General features: G+C 41.6%; 1 protein-coding gene across 1 annotated transcript in view; it reads right to left on the bottom strand.

Moving 5' to 3' along the window:
• Positions 1 to 15,123, bottom strand: part of PTPRG (protein tyrosine phosphatase receptor type G) — a 417,185-nt gene that overhangs the window by 110,589 nt on the left and 291,473 nt on the right. Inside the window, exon 7 of the mRNA XM_072876458.1 lies at positions 9,017 to 9,083. Within this exon, the coding sequence (XP_072732559.1) occupies positions 9,017 to 9,083 (67 nt within the window). The remainder of the gene's footprint in view (positions 1 to 9,016; positions 9,084 to 15,123) is intronic.

The following is a 15,123-nucleotide window of genomic DNA, read 5'->3' on the forward strand; positions in this document are numbered from 1 at the left end:
TTTGCTAATACACAGTTTAAATAGGGCAGGGTGTACTCGATCTCATTTTTCATGGCTACAAGCAACGCTGTAAGTTTTCATTAATGAATTTCAAAGATTAAAATAAAAAAATACATATAATTGGATTAAAATGACTACTAAAATAGACGATAATCAATTGATTATGCTTTAATAACATAACAGTTTTGAAAACAGAGCATTCATTTGTATCAATTCTATCTAGATGCATGGTGCAGAGTTTTAGAAACCAGAGTCACAAACAGATCTTTACGTGAAGCTTAAAGAAAAAGGGACTTAGAAATTCAGGAGTCTACCTCCCATATCCTTCAAGAGCGTACAGAAACAGTAAATGCCATGATGTTATGTTCCTGAGAGCTTGAGACAGTTTTGAAAATGGGATTTTGAAGTTGATGTCACTTTTAAAATTTCAACCTTAAATCGGTTATTGTTGTTGGTAAAACTGTAAGAATAATTTGCAAGCTAAGCAACAGCATTCACTGAATATGGTAGAAATATTTTATATACATATACATACACACATATGCATATACATATATAATTCCTACTAATTGGGAAAGACCAAGGTTGGAAATAATACCAAAACTTTCTTCACTGTCTTTTATGACCAGCTCCTATTTCCCATTTGCAGTGCTTGGGACAGGCACGAGTCGTGCCCAGAAGGCTGAGAACGGACTGAGCAGGGTGAGGAGTGTCTAGGAGGGCGAAAACGGACAAGGCTGGGAGCTACATGATCTACAGGACACCATTTGCTGACAGGTACTAGGAAATAACTGGCAGACAAAAACACACCAGCGAAAACATGCGTTCACCTGCAAATACCTGTGATCCACTGCAATCGATGCTGCAAAACCGATCCGTGAGCCACCTACTCGTTCTTACGCATAAAACAGAGCCCCACACCAAAGCGGTCTCTTCTGCTGCTCCTTGTCCTACTCCCATCTCAGCACCCCAATGCAGACGGGCACCCAAGCAGAAAAATAAGCCACCAGGAAATCGGAGCCCCAGAGATCGTGACCCTAACGACAGGCCCTCGAACTAGAGAGCATTCCTCTGGGAAAGCACCCACAGAGCTGCTGTGGCCACCACTCCCAGGCAATGCAGAAAAGAGCAGCGCCCAAAACATCCACTGAAATGCCCCACTAATGCAGTGCAGCCAATTTTATCGACAGTTAACAAACAGCGATTCTTTGTTTACAGCACCAAGGCTTGTAAAAAAGTGTTCACTCTAATATTTCCAAAGGAAAAATTAGCAAGTACCACAGATTCATTGTTGACAATTAAGACAATGAATTTGACATTTAAACTACTGAGTGTTCCACAGCATAAAAGGACAATATTCTATTTTAACTCTTACATTCTCAAAAAAGGATTAACAGAGCCAGCTGGTAATATATTTGACCTTCTGATACAATATTTGTGTTTTCCTCCCATAACAGCAATGTGAAAAGCAACGCCCAGTATATTCTTTGTTTGGGCTGGTAAATCTCCCCACTATTTTGCATGGGACCAAGGGCCATTTTTGGTACAACCCAGCCCAAAGGCAGAGCAATTGCAGGCATGCTTTAAGAAGCTGACCTATTTACACTCTTTATTTGTCAAGGCATCACCACTAGATGTGAACCAATACTGAATTGAGCACAGTAGTTTTCCAAGCAGAGGGAAAAAATCAGATCTTAAAACAGATACCAGTAGTGGGTCTCCACCAACTACTGCGGATTTCACAAGCTGATGCCAACAAATATTATATTGCAAGAGCCATCGGTTGAACATTTTGAGTTCAAGGACTGACTTGCTAAAAATATATTCTGTAAAATGCTGGATAAAGATAGACCTGAATTTTAACCAAATCACTGTAGAGTAAGAGGCTTCTTGAGATATGCAGGTAAACAGCACACAACTATCTGTGATCAAAACCCTTTTTAAATCTAACAGGAACTTGGATTGGAGATCACAAGAAAATAACTATATGCCAAGTCCATTTATATCTCATGGAATGCTTTGGGACTTTCATCATGCTTTTCTCTAAGAAAACAGGAACTTGGCTGCATTGAAAACAGTATCTTAAAATGAGCTTATTTCCAAAATTAACGTATGTGCAATGCCTGATAGGTGGAAACGTTACCCAGCTACACTTTGAATAACTGAAATCTGCAATACCAATATGAAGAGCTTTGAAAGTCTCCCAAATTTGTTAAACCATGTTACTGCCAATTTCATTTTTACAATGAGCCAAGTCATTCTAAAGCTTCTGCATTCAAACATTTAAAAAGCAAACACAAAAATAATCAAAAGGACACCATGCCGCACACCCACTGAGCCAGAACTTCCCAGATAAAGCAGGCTGCACACCAAAGCCAGGGACCAGACTCACGGTGGTGATTTTGAAGATGAGATTACATATATTGTATGTTACTTTAACTGAAAAGATCAGCAGATGAGTACTTGCTGTGTAAATCCCGCATGATGAGCCGTTTCTGACAGTCCTCTGTACTCAGGGTAATTCTTGTCATTTATTGTGCAATTAGTTTTCTCACTTTTATTTAGTTTTTTTAAAAACCAGAGCCTCTGCTGAACAATGTAAGGAACTGTAAGGACGCAGACAGCACAGCATGGCGGGGAGGAAGGGAATGAGATAATAACACAGTCCTGCAGACTAATTTAATCTGAGACAACCAGTGAGTGGTACAAAAAACAGGAGGAAAGAAAAGAAGGCAAGTCTCCCATGCAAAAAAAAAAAAAAAGGAAGTTAAACATTTCCATGCCAGGTGTTGGTCTCAGGTTTAATTTTTCTCACTCCCTCTCTTAAAAGAGCTTAGGAGGAAAAGGTTTAGCTGGGGAGGAGAGGTCTTAACTCTTTAAAGCAGTAAAAAATAATTCTGAGCCTTTAATGCTTAAGAACTGCTGATGCAGAGCTTGGCAGAGCGGCTGTTGCCATTCTGGACTGGGATGAGACTTCTCCAGGTTTTGCAAAACCTAACTGGAGGCAGAGGTGCATGTGGAGACAAGGCTGGAAGGACACAGAAACTAAGAAATACAGAATGGACACCAGCGGTAGGAGGAAGAAGAAACTGGGAACATGCGGTGACGAGGAGTTTAGAGAAGAGGATCCCTGGAGCAAGCTGGACGCTGGCAGAGGTAGGCTGAAGTGAGGCAGAAGTGGCCAGAGCAGCATGGGCTGTTCTCGTCTGCTCCAGCAGAGCCAGAGTAAAACCGCATGTTCTCAGACTTCACCACCCCTCTCTTCTCAGCAGATGTTCTCAAAACCCACCAGCAAAGCACCCAGCTGCTTCCCCCTGCAAGTGTGTTGTTCACATTCACCATCAACCTTAATTCTTAACTTTTAACAACTGCAATCTTCTTTTTGTTAGTTTTAATTAGTTTTTCTGTGCAATATATTAATTCTGTGTCAGCTCGCTGGTCTTTACTCAGCCGTGACCAGCACTGCTTTCCGCAGAGCAGACAGGTGAAGGACCAGAGTTTTCCAACACTTCCATCATTTGTTCTTTTAAATGATACAGACCCCTGCAGCTATGCACAGAGCTGCCCTATATAAAGGTGTGAACTTATCACCTCTGCTCTCATCTTCATTTCCCACTTCCCTCCTCCTCTCCTTTGCTCCACAGCAATCGTGTCCTGGCCCCTTTCACACGGCTACTCTCACTGTGAACACAAGAACAGATCAGAAAACAAAAGAATATATCCAGATCATCCCCGAGGAAAAAGAAATGCTCCTCCACATTTCCTTCTCAGTTTAACACATCGTGCTGCTCTCCCTTTGATGGCCTTCCTTGTTCCAAATTGGGCTGCTGCTTTCTTCAAAGTTTTGCTTTAAAAGACTAGGTCCCATGGTATCACATCTCACCCTCACCCCTCTCCCCTGCCTTTCTTCTCTACAACCCCTGGATATTTGGTGCAGAAAGCAAACAGCTTGTCAGGTGGTGTTATGGTTAAAGTTAAAAACAAAAGAAAAAACCTGTCATGTTGCTAATGGTGTTTTCTTGTTATTATGCCTTCTGGTGTGATAGATCCACAGGGTAACTAACACCGTCTGGATTGCTTCCTTTTTAGTGCTGATTTATTTTAACAGGTTATTCCCTGCCTTTTTGCCTAGGACAACTGGAGAGATGTGCAACATATTTATTCTCTATCCTTTTTCATTATTAAAGCAATTCTCTTTCCACTGTATTTTGGTACAGTCTCCCCGGCAGCCCCTGAAACTTTAGTGCTCACCACCAACTCGCCTGAACACCTCTCGCCCATCTCGAGGGAGACACAAGATCACACTCTGCTCCATGCTGAGCTTAAGTTATGGCATTTTAATAATACAAAGGCAGAAGAAAAAAAGCAAGATTTTTTTCCAAACTCCCTTTTAAATAAACAAAGGTTCCTCTCTTCCTCTCACTCCACCCCACATTCGCAAACAAGCAACAGATGCCATCGATTCACTTTGTACCTAAGCTTTTGATCTGGCTGCACTTTGATTTTCAGTGCTCACTTTTGACAAGGAAGGGAATAAGAGCCCCATTTTTGTGACGTTAATAGAGGCTTTTCTGCTGTGGTAATTTATTTGTGCTCTGCTAATAATATTCTGCTGATCCATGTAGATTCTTGGTGACAGACACAGAGAACAGGACAGAGCAACAAAACATGGTTTCCATCACTGTGAAAGATTTCCCAGGGGCCTGGGGGAGTGTGGACTGCTGCTGCCTCTGACAACCATTTGCCTGCATGGTAAAGCAGGACTGCGCAGAGCACCCCTGACCAGGCTGGGAGAGAGCAAACGCTGTGCAGCCTCCAGCACCGGGCGCTGCCCTCAGGACCGACATCGGGGAAGTAGACTCATTTTAATGCCTTTCAGGCAGCCGGTAAGAACAAGGAAAAGGCATCTCTAAGAGGCTTACGTACAAAATGGTACTAAAAAGGGCAAGTCAAAGACAGCAGAGGTGGGAAAAAGCAATGTTTCAGTGCAATAGCTCCATCCTGCTAGGTGCTCCTCTGAGATCTTGCCGAAGCATGTGGCAGACAAAAGCTTTAGTGGCCATTTTAATGCAAATCAACTGTATAAGACATAACCTGGTATTTCACGTTCCCCTATTCCCACAAGGGCACAATCATTCTCTCTGAGGCCTCAGGAGCTGCCTCAGCCCTTGCACAAGAGCAGCTCTGTCCTGCTCCGTGCTCCTCAGCATGACGAGGAAGGACAAGGAGCAGAGAGGGGCTCAGGGCAGGGCACCCACCCAAGCAAAACTGATGTGCTTGGCGGAAAGGTCTGATTTGCAGCACCATGATTGGGTCACGTGTGGTGCAAGTACAGCCAGGCACTAGTGACTTTATTACTTTACCTAATGATCCAACTTCAGCTAAGGATGTGCATCATCCCACCAGCACCAGCATTGCTGGAGACCTTTCCCGTCAACTTTCATGATGAGAAGAGCATTTAAAGAGGAGCTAAACAAGACCCCCAGTGGTCAGAGCTGAAAAACACCAGCAAGGCAGCATCAGAAAATTCATATCAGGCCTGGCTATACTCCATCCCTTCTGCAGAGAGCGGGCTGCACGCTCCCAGCTGTCAGTCCCTGGCGGGCTCCGCGGCAGACGCGCACTTGCCGTGCGCTTTGCGGCAGGGAAAGCAGGAGTGAGAATAGCAGGCACCTCGCTGGCGGGAGGTGTGACAAATCCTTGGCAGAGCACAAAACCGAAAGCAATTTTAAGATCAGCAACAGGCATCTGACAGCTCTGAAAAGAGCCTCCTCGGCGTTCGTGTGCCTTTACAATGCTCTGCGAGGGTGGATGCGGGAGTTGGGGAGCACTGACGTGATGGGAACGTACTGTTCGGCAGGAAGATGTGGGGCAAACCCGAAAGCATTATCATTGATCCAAACATTGTTGGGCTGTTTGGTACATCAATGGTTTTCCTTCCAGCTAAGAAACTTTATATGGTTGCTCATGTAAAATTGAGCTTAATGTGGCATTAAGATTCTACAAAATTATGCCTGGAGATGAGGAAACAAAGTGAACTCTGAGTAGTGACTAAGCCTGTATTGATTTTTATGCGTGCGTTTCTCCATCATCGTTACTAAGCTGGTGACACTGTGAAGGGCACAATTATTTATGTTCCATCAAATTAGTAAGTAATTCAAATCCCTGACGAAATCTCAAGTAAAAATTGCTTTCACTTCCACAGAAAGTCCTTCTGACACTTAAATTGTTCACTTACCCCTGGAAGGGCACTGTAAGAATACAAGAACTTCACAGAAAAAATGAAAAGCTATGCAAGAAAAATGAAAAACCAGCTCACTGCTCATCAGTACCATCCCTACATCTAAGTGAGGGTCATTGGATCTGTCATCATCATGGGGACAGGCCAGCGTGGGTGCCCAATAGAGCGTGGTGCAGAGTGCAGTCCCCGTATAGGACCAGGCTTTCTAGTACCACCACAGGCAGATGAAGACATGAGGATGAGTGTTTGTGTGGGTGTGTAATTTCCTCTTTGAAAACTGAACGGCTGCGAGGAAGGAGTGACTGTCCAGCACAACTCGGGAAGGATGCTCTGCCGGTTGGAGGGAGAGGGATACGGAAAACCAAGGAAATCTTACTTAAATAGGCGTGCTGAGATGAGGCACATGGGAAGAGGAAAGCTGAGGGGCCGGTAATCTCTCCAGCCGGCAGAGGATATACGAACATGGTCTAATTTAAAAGCAAGGTAGTTATCTCAACGTTCATATGTATTCTTGATTTCTACACTATAGGCATGTGCCTCTGTATTGTGATGACCACCTAAAAACAACATGGACATGGAAACATTATAAAATGCAAAGAAACGTAAGGTTTCAATTTTGCCTTTCTCCAGCTCCTTTTGTTGGATCCCTGCTTGACCCAACCACTCCATCCAAAAACCACAAGAGTTTTCCACTGTATTTCAGCCAAAAAGTCCGTGTTGCCTTAGGGTCCCAGTCGAATGCAGCCAAATGGAAGGCAGGAAGAACCTTTTCAGATAAATTCATAAAAATGTGTTCACATAAGATGTAAGTAAATTACAACAAGAAAAGAAATGAGAGTGTCTGGAATAAAAGCTCGCACATCTTTACTATTTTTCTATATAATAACATTAAAAGAGAGATAGGATACGAGAATTCTTCACTGAAGTGTTCCATCAATATTTAACTTAAAGAGAACAATTTCTTTGAACAACTACTTTGTAGGAGGAAATTCCCTTACTCTAGCCACCAAAAGAGCCTTAGAAAAGGCCTTTAATCAAGGCCTTTGAAACAGGAAGGAAAGCAAGATTTTCCTCTTTTTCTTCCTTAATGTTTTGAAAAGGAAACAAGCTATTGAAATATATCAAGCGATTTCCTTTACTTGAAACACTAGCTGCCTTCTGTGTATTGTGAGCAAAACAAAAATAAACGCCTTTTATCCACCCAGATTTTGCTGCGGGTAGGCAGCACCAAGACGGACTAATCATTATGTGGCCAGGGAATCACAACCTCGGGACCGTGTCACATCCTACCCAAACAATTATTTTTGGGAATGGAATAATACCCTCAGGAGACACCGGTATGATTATCCACTTGTGGCTATTTCAGCTGCAGCAGCAAGGAGCAAGAGAGGGAGCAGAAAAAAACCTGATGAGATGGCTAAAACGCTGTTGCGCTTGCAGGGGGTAGAGAGTCTTGAAATAGAAGGCAGGTAGAAAACAAAGCTAAAAAGAGATCCCGGTCCAGGTAAATGGCAGCTTGACTTCAGTGTCAAATTACTCAGCCACTGAAAAATCCTTGCAGCCCAACCCGTCCTCGCTTTATTTTTGCTAGCCTGTTTTGTTACCCAGTGGGAGCTAGATAATAACATCTATTTTTGTGGAAAACAACACAGTTTTTCAGCTCAGTGTGTTGTTTTTATTTCACAGCAGAACACTGCAATTTATAAACAGCAAAACCTAAGGAAAATTCTCTAAATGAAGGACTTTATGGTATGTTATCATTTAACCCCTATTTTTCACGTTCATTGGATTTACTGGTGTTCCCAGTTGCAATGTTAAATGACTCTGAAAGTAGAGCAATTAATCCCAAATCCTATTTGTTTTAATCTAACACTGTCAACTAGTTTTAGGTTTGCAGTCAGGAGAAAAAAAATGTTTATTAAGCTCTACAGCACTAGCTAATGTCTAAAGACAATCCTCGGAAAAGGTGCAAAGATGTTTTATCACAGCACGATAGATGGGACGGAGATTTATTATAGTACCTAGCACCATTCCAGCAGATGCCTTTTGAATTACAATGAGATTATTAAAACTTTACAAATCATTATATTAGAACCTGACAAGAGTACTTTGGGAACTGGAGCATCTCGATGTCATTGCTAATGATGCATTACCCGTGATAAGGTTTCAGGAAAATTCCTAAGTAAAAACTGGTTATAAAAGTATAAAATATATTAATATTTATTTCAGTACCTGCTATAAGTTCAAGGATAATAGGTTTATATGCATCAGAACAGCCGAATGATCGTATTTATGTCAGCATTAGAAAGATGTTCATCTGCTGCAAAGTTTAATTAATTTTCACAGATAGTTAATTTTCTGTTTCATTATCAGCTCCCTAAATTTGAAAGACAAATAATTTATAAACAAATAGAAACTTCAGAGAGGAGTATTTTTAGAGCAAATAGAAGATAAATAGCAGGAGCGAAGCATCAACGCTGCCTTCAAAGAACTAATATGAATGATATATTGTAGTAGGTTTTGATTGATAACTTACGCATTCTAGAGCACTGACTGAAAAGAAACAAATTGTTTACTGTTAACCCCATCCCATTTTCAGGTAACAAATGACTCCGATCTTTACCAATCAAATAATGGCTGTGATGCCCTTAAACATCAGTGAATGAGGAATGTGCAGGCTCACCGTGTCCTTCCAGGGGTGACCTGATCCCTTAAGGACAATATTCCTGCCCTTCTCCCCTTCCTGGCAAGAAGAAACTTTAAGCAGCTACTTACCGTGATGTACGACGCCCTTCAACCCATGGATAATGGGATCCAGTGCAGGATTGTCCCTCTGACTGACCTACATGCAAAGGATACAGGATTGGTTACATCTATTCTGGCATCAGGCAGAACAGTCTCAGTTTAATCTTCTAAAGAGAAAAAAAAAGATGTTATCTAACAAGCTGCTTAGTTCTCACATTTACAATGGCTCTTCACCAGACGCCAAAGGTACATGGCGTAATAAAATAAAGTAAGGAAGGTTAAATCAAAAGAAAGCATCCTCTGAATTCATTAAAATCTTAGCCATATTATCACCCCAGCAAAGCCTAAAAACAGAGAGATGATTTTTCTCCAGCTACTTCCACTTTCATAGTGGAAAATCGCTGTGATAAACAGAAGTTATCTCAGACAAGTCCATCTGATATGGGAATAAATCTGGTGCTGCCACTGAAATCAGTGAAGCTGGACCCCTTTCAGCCATAATGGAGTTGGGCCTTGGCATCTCTTAGCTATTCATATTTTTACATTTATCTAATTTAGTGTCACTTGGACAAGGGAGAGGGAAAAAAGGCTTTGCGAGAGGATCTAGAAGAAACCTCTGATTTTTGACAGTGCAATTGCCTGTACTGCCAGACCAAAAACTGCTGTCCTGCAGTATTTCTTCTATCACCCAGCAATCACCCACGTCCTCCACAACGGTGAGACCCAGCACCAGAGAGAAGAGGGAAGGCAGCCGGAAGGATTAACCCTGTTGAGCTCCACAACTTCCAAATTAAACCCATCACTTCAGTCAGTCACTTGTAACACAGCCAAGGAATTTACAACCAATAATGCAATTTTTTTTAACCTTTTGCCTCTTCAGAGGTATTGAAGGAATAACTCACAATTTCTGTGAACATGTTCCATTACTTAAGATACTTGCCAATTTACTTTTGGGAAATAAATACTGCCGTGTACCTCATTCACGTGGTACATTTTTCTTTTTTTGCCACCAGTCAGTATCAGAAGCCTGAGCAGTGTTGATCATTTTTGGATGGACTGCTCCCAATGGGCAAACACATTCAACACAAAAGAGCTCTTGTACCTTGCTGCTTGCCCATGATCTCAATATCATGAGGAAAAACAGAGTTTAATCACTTTACGGCCATGTATTAACATATGAGCAAAGGAGTGGAGACAAAGGAAGAAATCCCTGAGAGAGGACCTTGTGCCCAACAGGGAACACACTGTCGCGTGAAGCGCAGAACTGGCTTGGAGCGCACTCTTAGGAAGAGGACATCATTGACCACAGAACACCCCAAAAATGCATTATTGTAAAAAAATCACAAATTCTAATGGCCTGAGGAGAGAACTGGAATCCACTGGCCCAAGTTTCACAAGCACAAGCACGTCTGTTCTCATCCTTCCTCCCCATGACTAATTAGGAATCTTAGAAACCTCATTATCTTCTTAGCCAACTGCACTGAAAAAACCCACAACAAACCACCTTTCTTTTTTCTGTTTATTTGGCCTTTGAACTACTCTGCTGTGCTCAGGACACATTTTCGTGCTCTTGTCTAGAGACAAAATGGTTTGTTTTGGTTTGGTGTTTTAAATGGAAATTGAAGATCCTTTTCTCATCACAGTACTCCAGAACTTGCAACGATCAGGTAGGGCAAGATATGCAATAAGATTATGAAAGCAGCAACAGCAGCTTTGAAATATATACAGCTTAGATGTTACTGGCAATAACATTATTAGCCCTGAAGGCTGTAAGCTCTTTGAAGCATGAACTTTTATATGGCCAAAGGGGTGCTCTGTACACTCTGGATTCTGTGTAAATAGTAATCACAGTACACTGAACCCAATGACCCACTTTGTAGATTCTGTCTGGCTTCTGGCAAATCAACAGTAAACACTAAAAATGCAGAGCTGTTGCAAGACACGTTGCTGCATCTTTTCCATTTATTCAGGTTTCTCCAATCCATGGCTACCACTAAAAAAAAAATCATTAAAAAAGCTACCAGGAATTTAGCACAAGACCATAAGAAAAACTTGCACTGGTCTTGAACAATGTTTTATTTATTGCTGCTTAACCATAAGTTGTGAAGAGTTTTATTTTGTTTGCTTTGTTTTGATTTCTGGTGACAGCAGCAATCAGTTTGAAGAAAGCAAATAGATGGAAAGAATCCTAAAGGTTAAAACTCTTCCTTTTGGGATTTTCTGTCAAAGTAGATCAATTCTTAACCTCATCCTTGGCAGTGCCCCTTTAATCTGCTGAGGTGGTATGCCTATATAGATCCAGCTACGCAATCTTTTTGATAGCATATTCTGCAAATGTGCTGTGTGCTTCAATAGCATGAAATCAACAGTCACGTTATTTCTTTGGGGGCTGGAAAGCAAATGCTCCATCCATCTGTAATCATGTTTTCTCCAAGGGTATGGGGAGTGGGATCTCATATTTCTTGCAAACAAGTACCACTCGCAGAGATGTCAGTTCAGACCTGTATGGGATATAGTCTTATTTTCCTTCCAGATATTTTTCCCCTTTTTTCCTTATACTCACACAGTGTTCTCCCACACCTCACTACAACTGTTTCAGGACCTTGGCAAGACCATTAGAAAAGTGCCCAAAAGTCTCCTCATTTTGTAGAATGGTTCAGGCTTCAGAGCAAAACTTTTCTTACATCTTTTTTTCTTCGAGTTCTTAAAAAAAAAAACCACCTTGAATTTCCTCTCTATTTTTTTGCACTTCTCTGTATCCTTTTTCTGCCTGTGTTCATAGAGAAAGGGAGGTTTCTGAAACCCAAAATGTCAAGTTCTATCCCCATTGCTGTACGTCTCTGGTTTAACTGGCCTGGAGCTACCATGCTGGTTGAGATCAGAGATTCACCCATACAAGAATCCTGTCTCTGACAACAGCTGATACTTAAAAGACAAGAAGGGCAAAAAAAACCAGAGGGGAAAAAAAGGACAAAAATCTCTAGAATAAGAAGTGTCCTTCTGACCTCTTTTATGATTCCATGTCATGAAGCTTGCTTGAGCTTCCATCCTTCTACAAACTCTTTTTATCTTTCTCTGTTATATAATCTGTATTACAGCAGTGTACTTTTTATTATCTTATGAATATATCCTGAAGGAAAACAGCAATGAATTCTTCAGATTGACTTTACATGCCACATTTCTCATGATGCCTTGGCCGCAGAGTTGGAGAAAGACCATACATCTGTAACTGGGTCTCAGCACTTAGGCTTCACCCAACACACACCTGCCAAAGCTGCGCAAAGCTTTTCTTTTCCTGTGAGAGAAAAGCAATGAGTTTCCCCCTCCTCGCTCAAGAGGCTAACACAGAAGAAGCATCACGAATGGAAATTTCTCAAGCGCAGTAATTTCACGCACAAACACAAACCTGCTATGTTGCTGGTCACAAGTGTGCTGCACAGCAAGTATTAATGGGACAGATGGAAAACCATCCTGAAATTGCCCTAAAATACCCACACTACTACAAATGTTGTTTCCCGAACACAATGCTTTTGCTGAAGACTGACTAACACTCTACAGGTCTGCAGTAAACGGGATAAAAATAATGCTTGCGTGCATCATTTATAATTGAAAAATGCCTGTAATCCTCTTCAGCAGAAATAAATAGGTAAGTATCATGCTAAGCGCAAGGGAAAAATAAACACAGGGATATCATTAAGCAGTTTCCTGTGCTAACAGAGCTCTCACCATAGGGTAAATATGGGATGAACATGACATGAGGAAGCAAAATCTCTTTGTTTATCATACCCTTTGGGTGACTTCAATAGCTGGTGCACATGCCATTCCGAGTAGAACGAATGGCTTGACATTACTGCAATGAATAAAACAAGCATTTGCAATGTAGGAAAAGGTAATGCACAAGTGGCTGTATTCTGCAGTCATAAAACAGAGATGTTCTTCAAGTGAAGCCATGGTGGAAATCATTACCCTAGACAGGCTGCATTTACTTACAGCTCCTGCATCTAACATGGGGACTGAGGAATGATTTATTCCTCGGTGAACAAAATGGTTGATCAGTCATGGACTCTACAGACAACAGCGTTAACAACTTTCAACAGCACAACTTGTTGCCCCTTGCCTGAAAGTGCTGTTCCTACAGCCTTACCCTCAGGGTCGACAGGGTAGGAGGCAGGCCAGGGAGCTAAGCACCTTCTCACAATTATATTATTAATACTCCAAAGAGGAAAGTTCCAGCAAAAGAGCAGAGCAGGCGTGTGACGAGAGGACAGACAGCACCACAGCCAGGCTGATCACGCTCGTACGGGCACCAAGCCATAGCATGTGAAAATAGACTTTACTGGGCAAGGTACTACTCTATAGAAAGCCCCTGTGTTACAGCAGCACTAAGCTCAGCATGTCCCAGTGTGTTAAAAAAACCCCTCAACCAGTTCTTATTCTCTATCATTCATTCTACATTAAGTAGCCGAAGCTCTCTGCTCATCTGATTATTTTATAGGACAAACCCAGAACCTCCTGAAGTCTCTGATTTTACAAAAATCAGCAGAGTTGTAAAGTGTTAAAATTTATACCACATGCTATATAATTTAAACCATATGCTAAAGTCATGTAAGTAAACCATGACCTGTCTTTCTGCCGGGAACAGTTCTATAAAGCAGAAAAAAAAAAAAGTCTCAGGCAAAAATTTTGAGCTTACAATGACTTTTTAAGGAAAAATAATAAATAAAACCAGAAAAACAGGGGAACCCCCAAATAAACATTGAGGCAGTCAGGCCACACAGCAACACCAGGTCTTACCTCCAAGACCCCTGCCCAAAGGGCCAGACTCCCCCCCTTTCCCATTGCCCTGGGCAGCCTCCCCAGGTTATCCTCCCACCAACCAACATGAGAAGGGCTGGGGGAAGCACCACAAAGCTCACTAATGATCCCTGGTACCAGTCACCTTATGAAAAGTAGGTGAATATTAATAGCTTGAACAGCTCAGGAATAAGGAATACACTTTCCTTTTAAATACATGTTTAAATAGATCTATTGTATTGAAGAAAAGGGTGTGGGGAAAAAAGAACAGAAGAAAAACCACCTATTCAGAGTGATAAGAAATACAAATTTCTCTCTCATTTCCACCTTAAAAAAAATCTGGCATTTAGACTTATTAAACTGTCATAAATTTGCAGCAACTGCTTTCAAGCTCATTAAATGGGCTCACAGACAGTATTGCAAAGCTTCTCAAAACGAAGGAGAATGCCATAGTCGGCTATATTGAAAGGCAAAATGACATGCATTTTGTGCGAGTCAGAGGAAAATGAATGGCAACAATTTTGTGATACAGTACCTGAGCCTTTCCCCTCCGAATAGTGATATAATTTACTTTTCTCTCCCACTGCAACATTTGGCCCTTGACTTGCAAACTAAATCTTCAATCTATCAAGCCTTACCCATCTGCTAAGTAAAATGGCCAAGACAATCTGCATGCCTTGAATTCGATATAGCCAGCTGCTCCCAGAGTGCTGTGGCATTAACATCCAGAGACCATCCTCTTGTGCTGTAAAGGACGGTGTCTGCCGAGGATGAATGACTACATACTTAACTGTGGCAGCTGAAGCCAGTGACAGTGGCTGACACAGAGAGATGCCAATGTGTCACATTCTACTTCCAATTACAACGGTGAAAGTCAGGGGTAATATTCCCCCAACCGCGTGCCTTCAGCTCCCATTCAGCTTGTGGTTAAGATCTACAGCTCACCAGCCAAATACTCCAGTCTCCAAACACTCTGTACAAACAGCTAAGAAGGAAAAGAAAACTTATAAATTAACTAGGTTGCAGAGATTAAATTGTCCTGTAGGGTTTCAGGACAATCAACATGGTTAAACAATTTATTCTCTTATCAGCTCAGTAGTGTTGGACAGATGCCAGTACTCCATCTCTACGGGAAAGGACCTGATTTTTACTGTTTTAGAACAGAAACGAGAAGAATCCCATTAATGCGAACATTATGCCACACAATATGTATTTTAACATCACAGCAACAGCATTTCAAAGAATCCAAGATAATCACAGTCAAAAGAAACATACTTTTCTCAGCAAAGGGAAAGTACTTGGCATATTACTTGTGAAACTCTTCAAATTCATGTCTTCGGGGC

The sequence above is a fragment of the Ciconia boyciana genome, chromosome 11, assembly GCF_034638445.1.
Source record: "Ciconia boyciana chromosome 11, ASM3463844v1, whole genome shotgun sequence".
NCBI classification, from domain to species: domain Eukaryota; kingdom Metazoa; phylum Chordata; class Aves; order Ciconiiformes; family Ciconiidae; genus Ciconia; species Ciconia boyciana.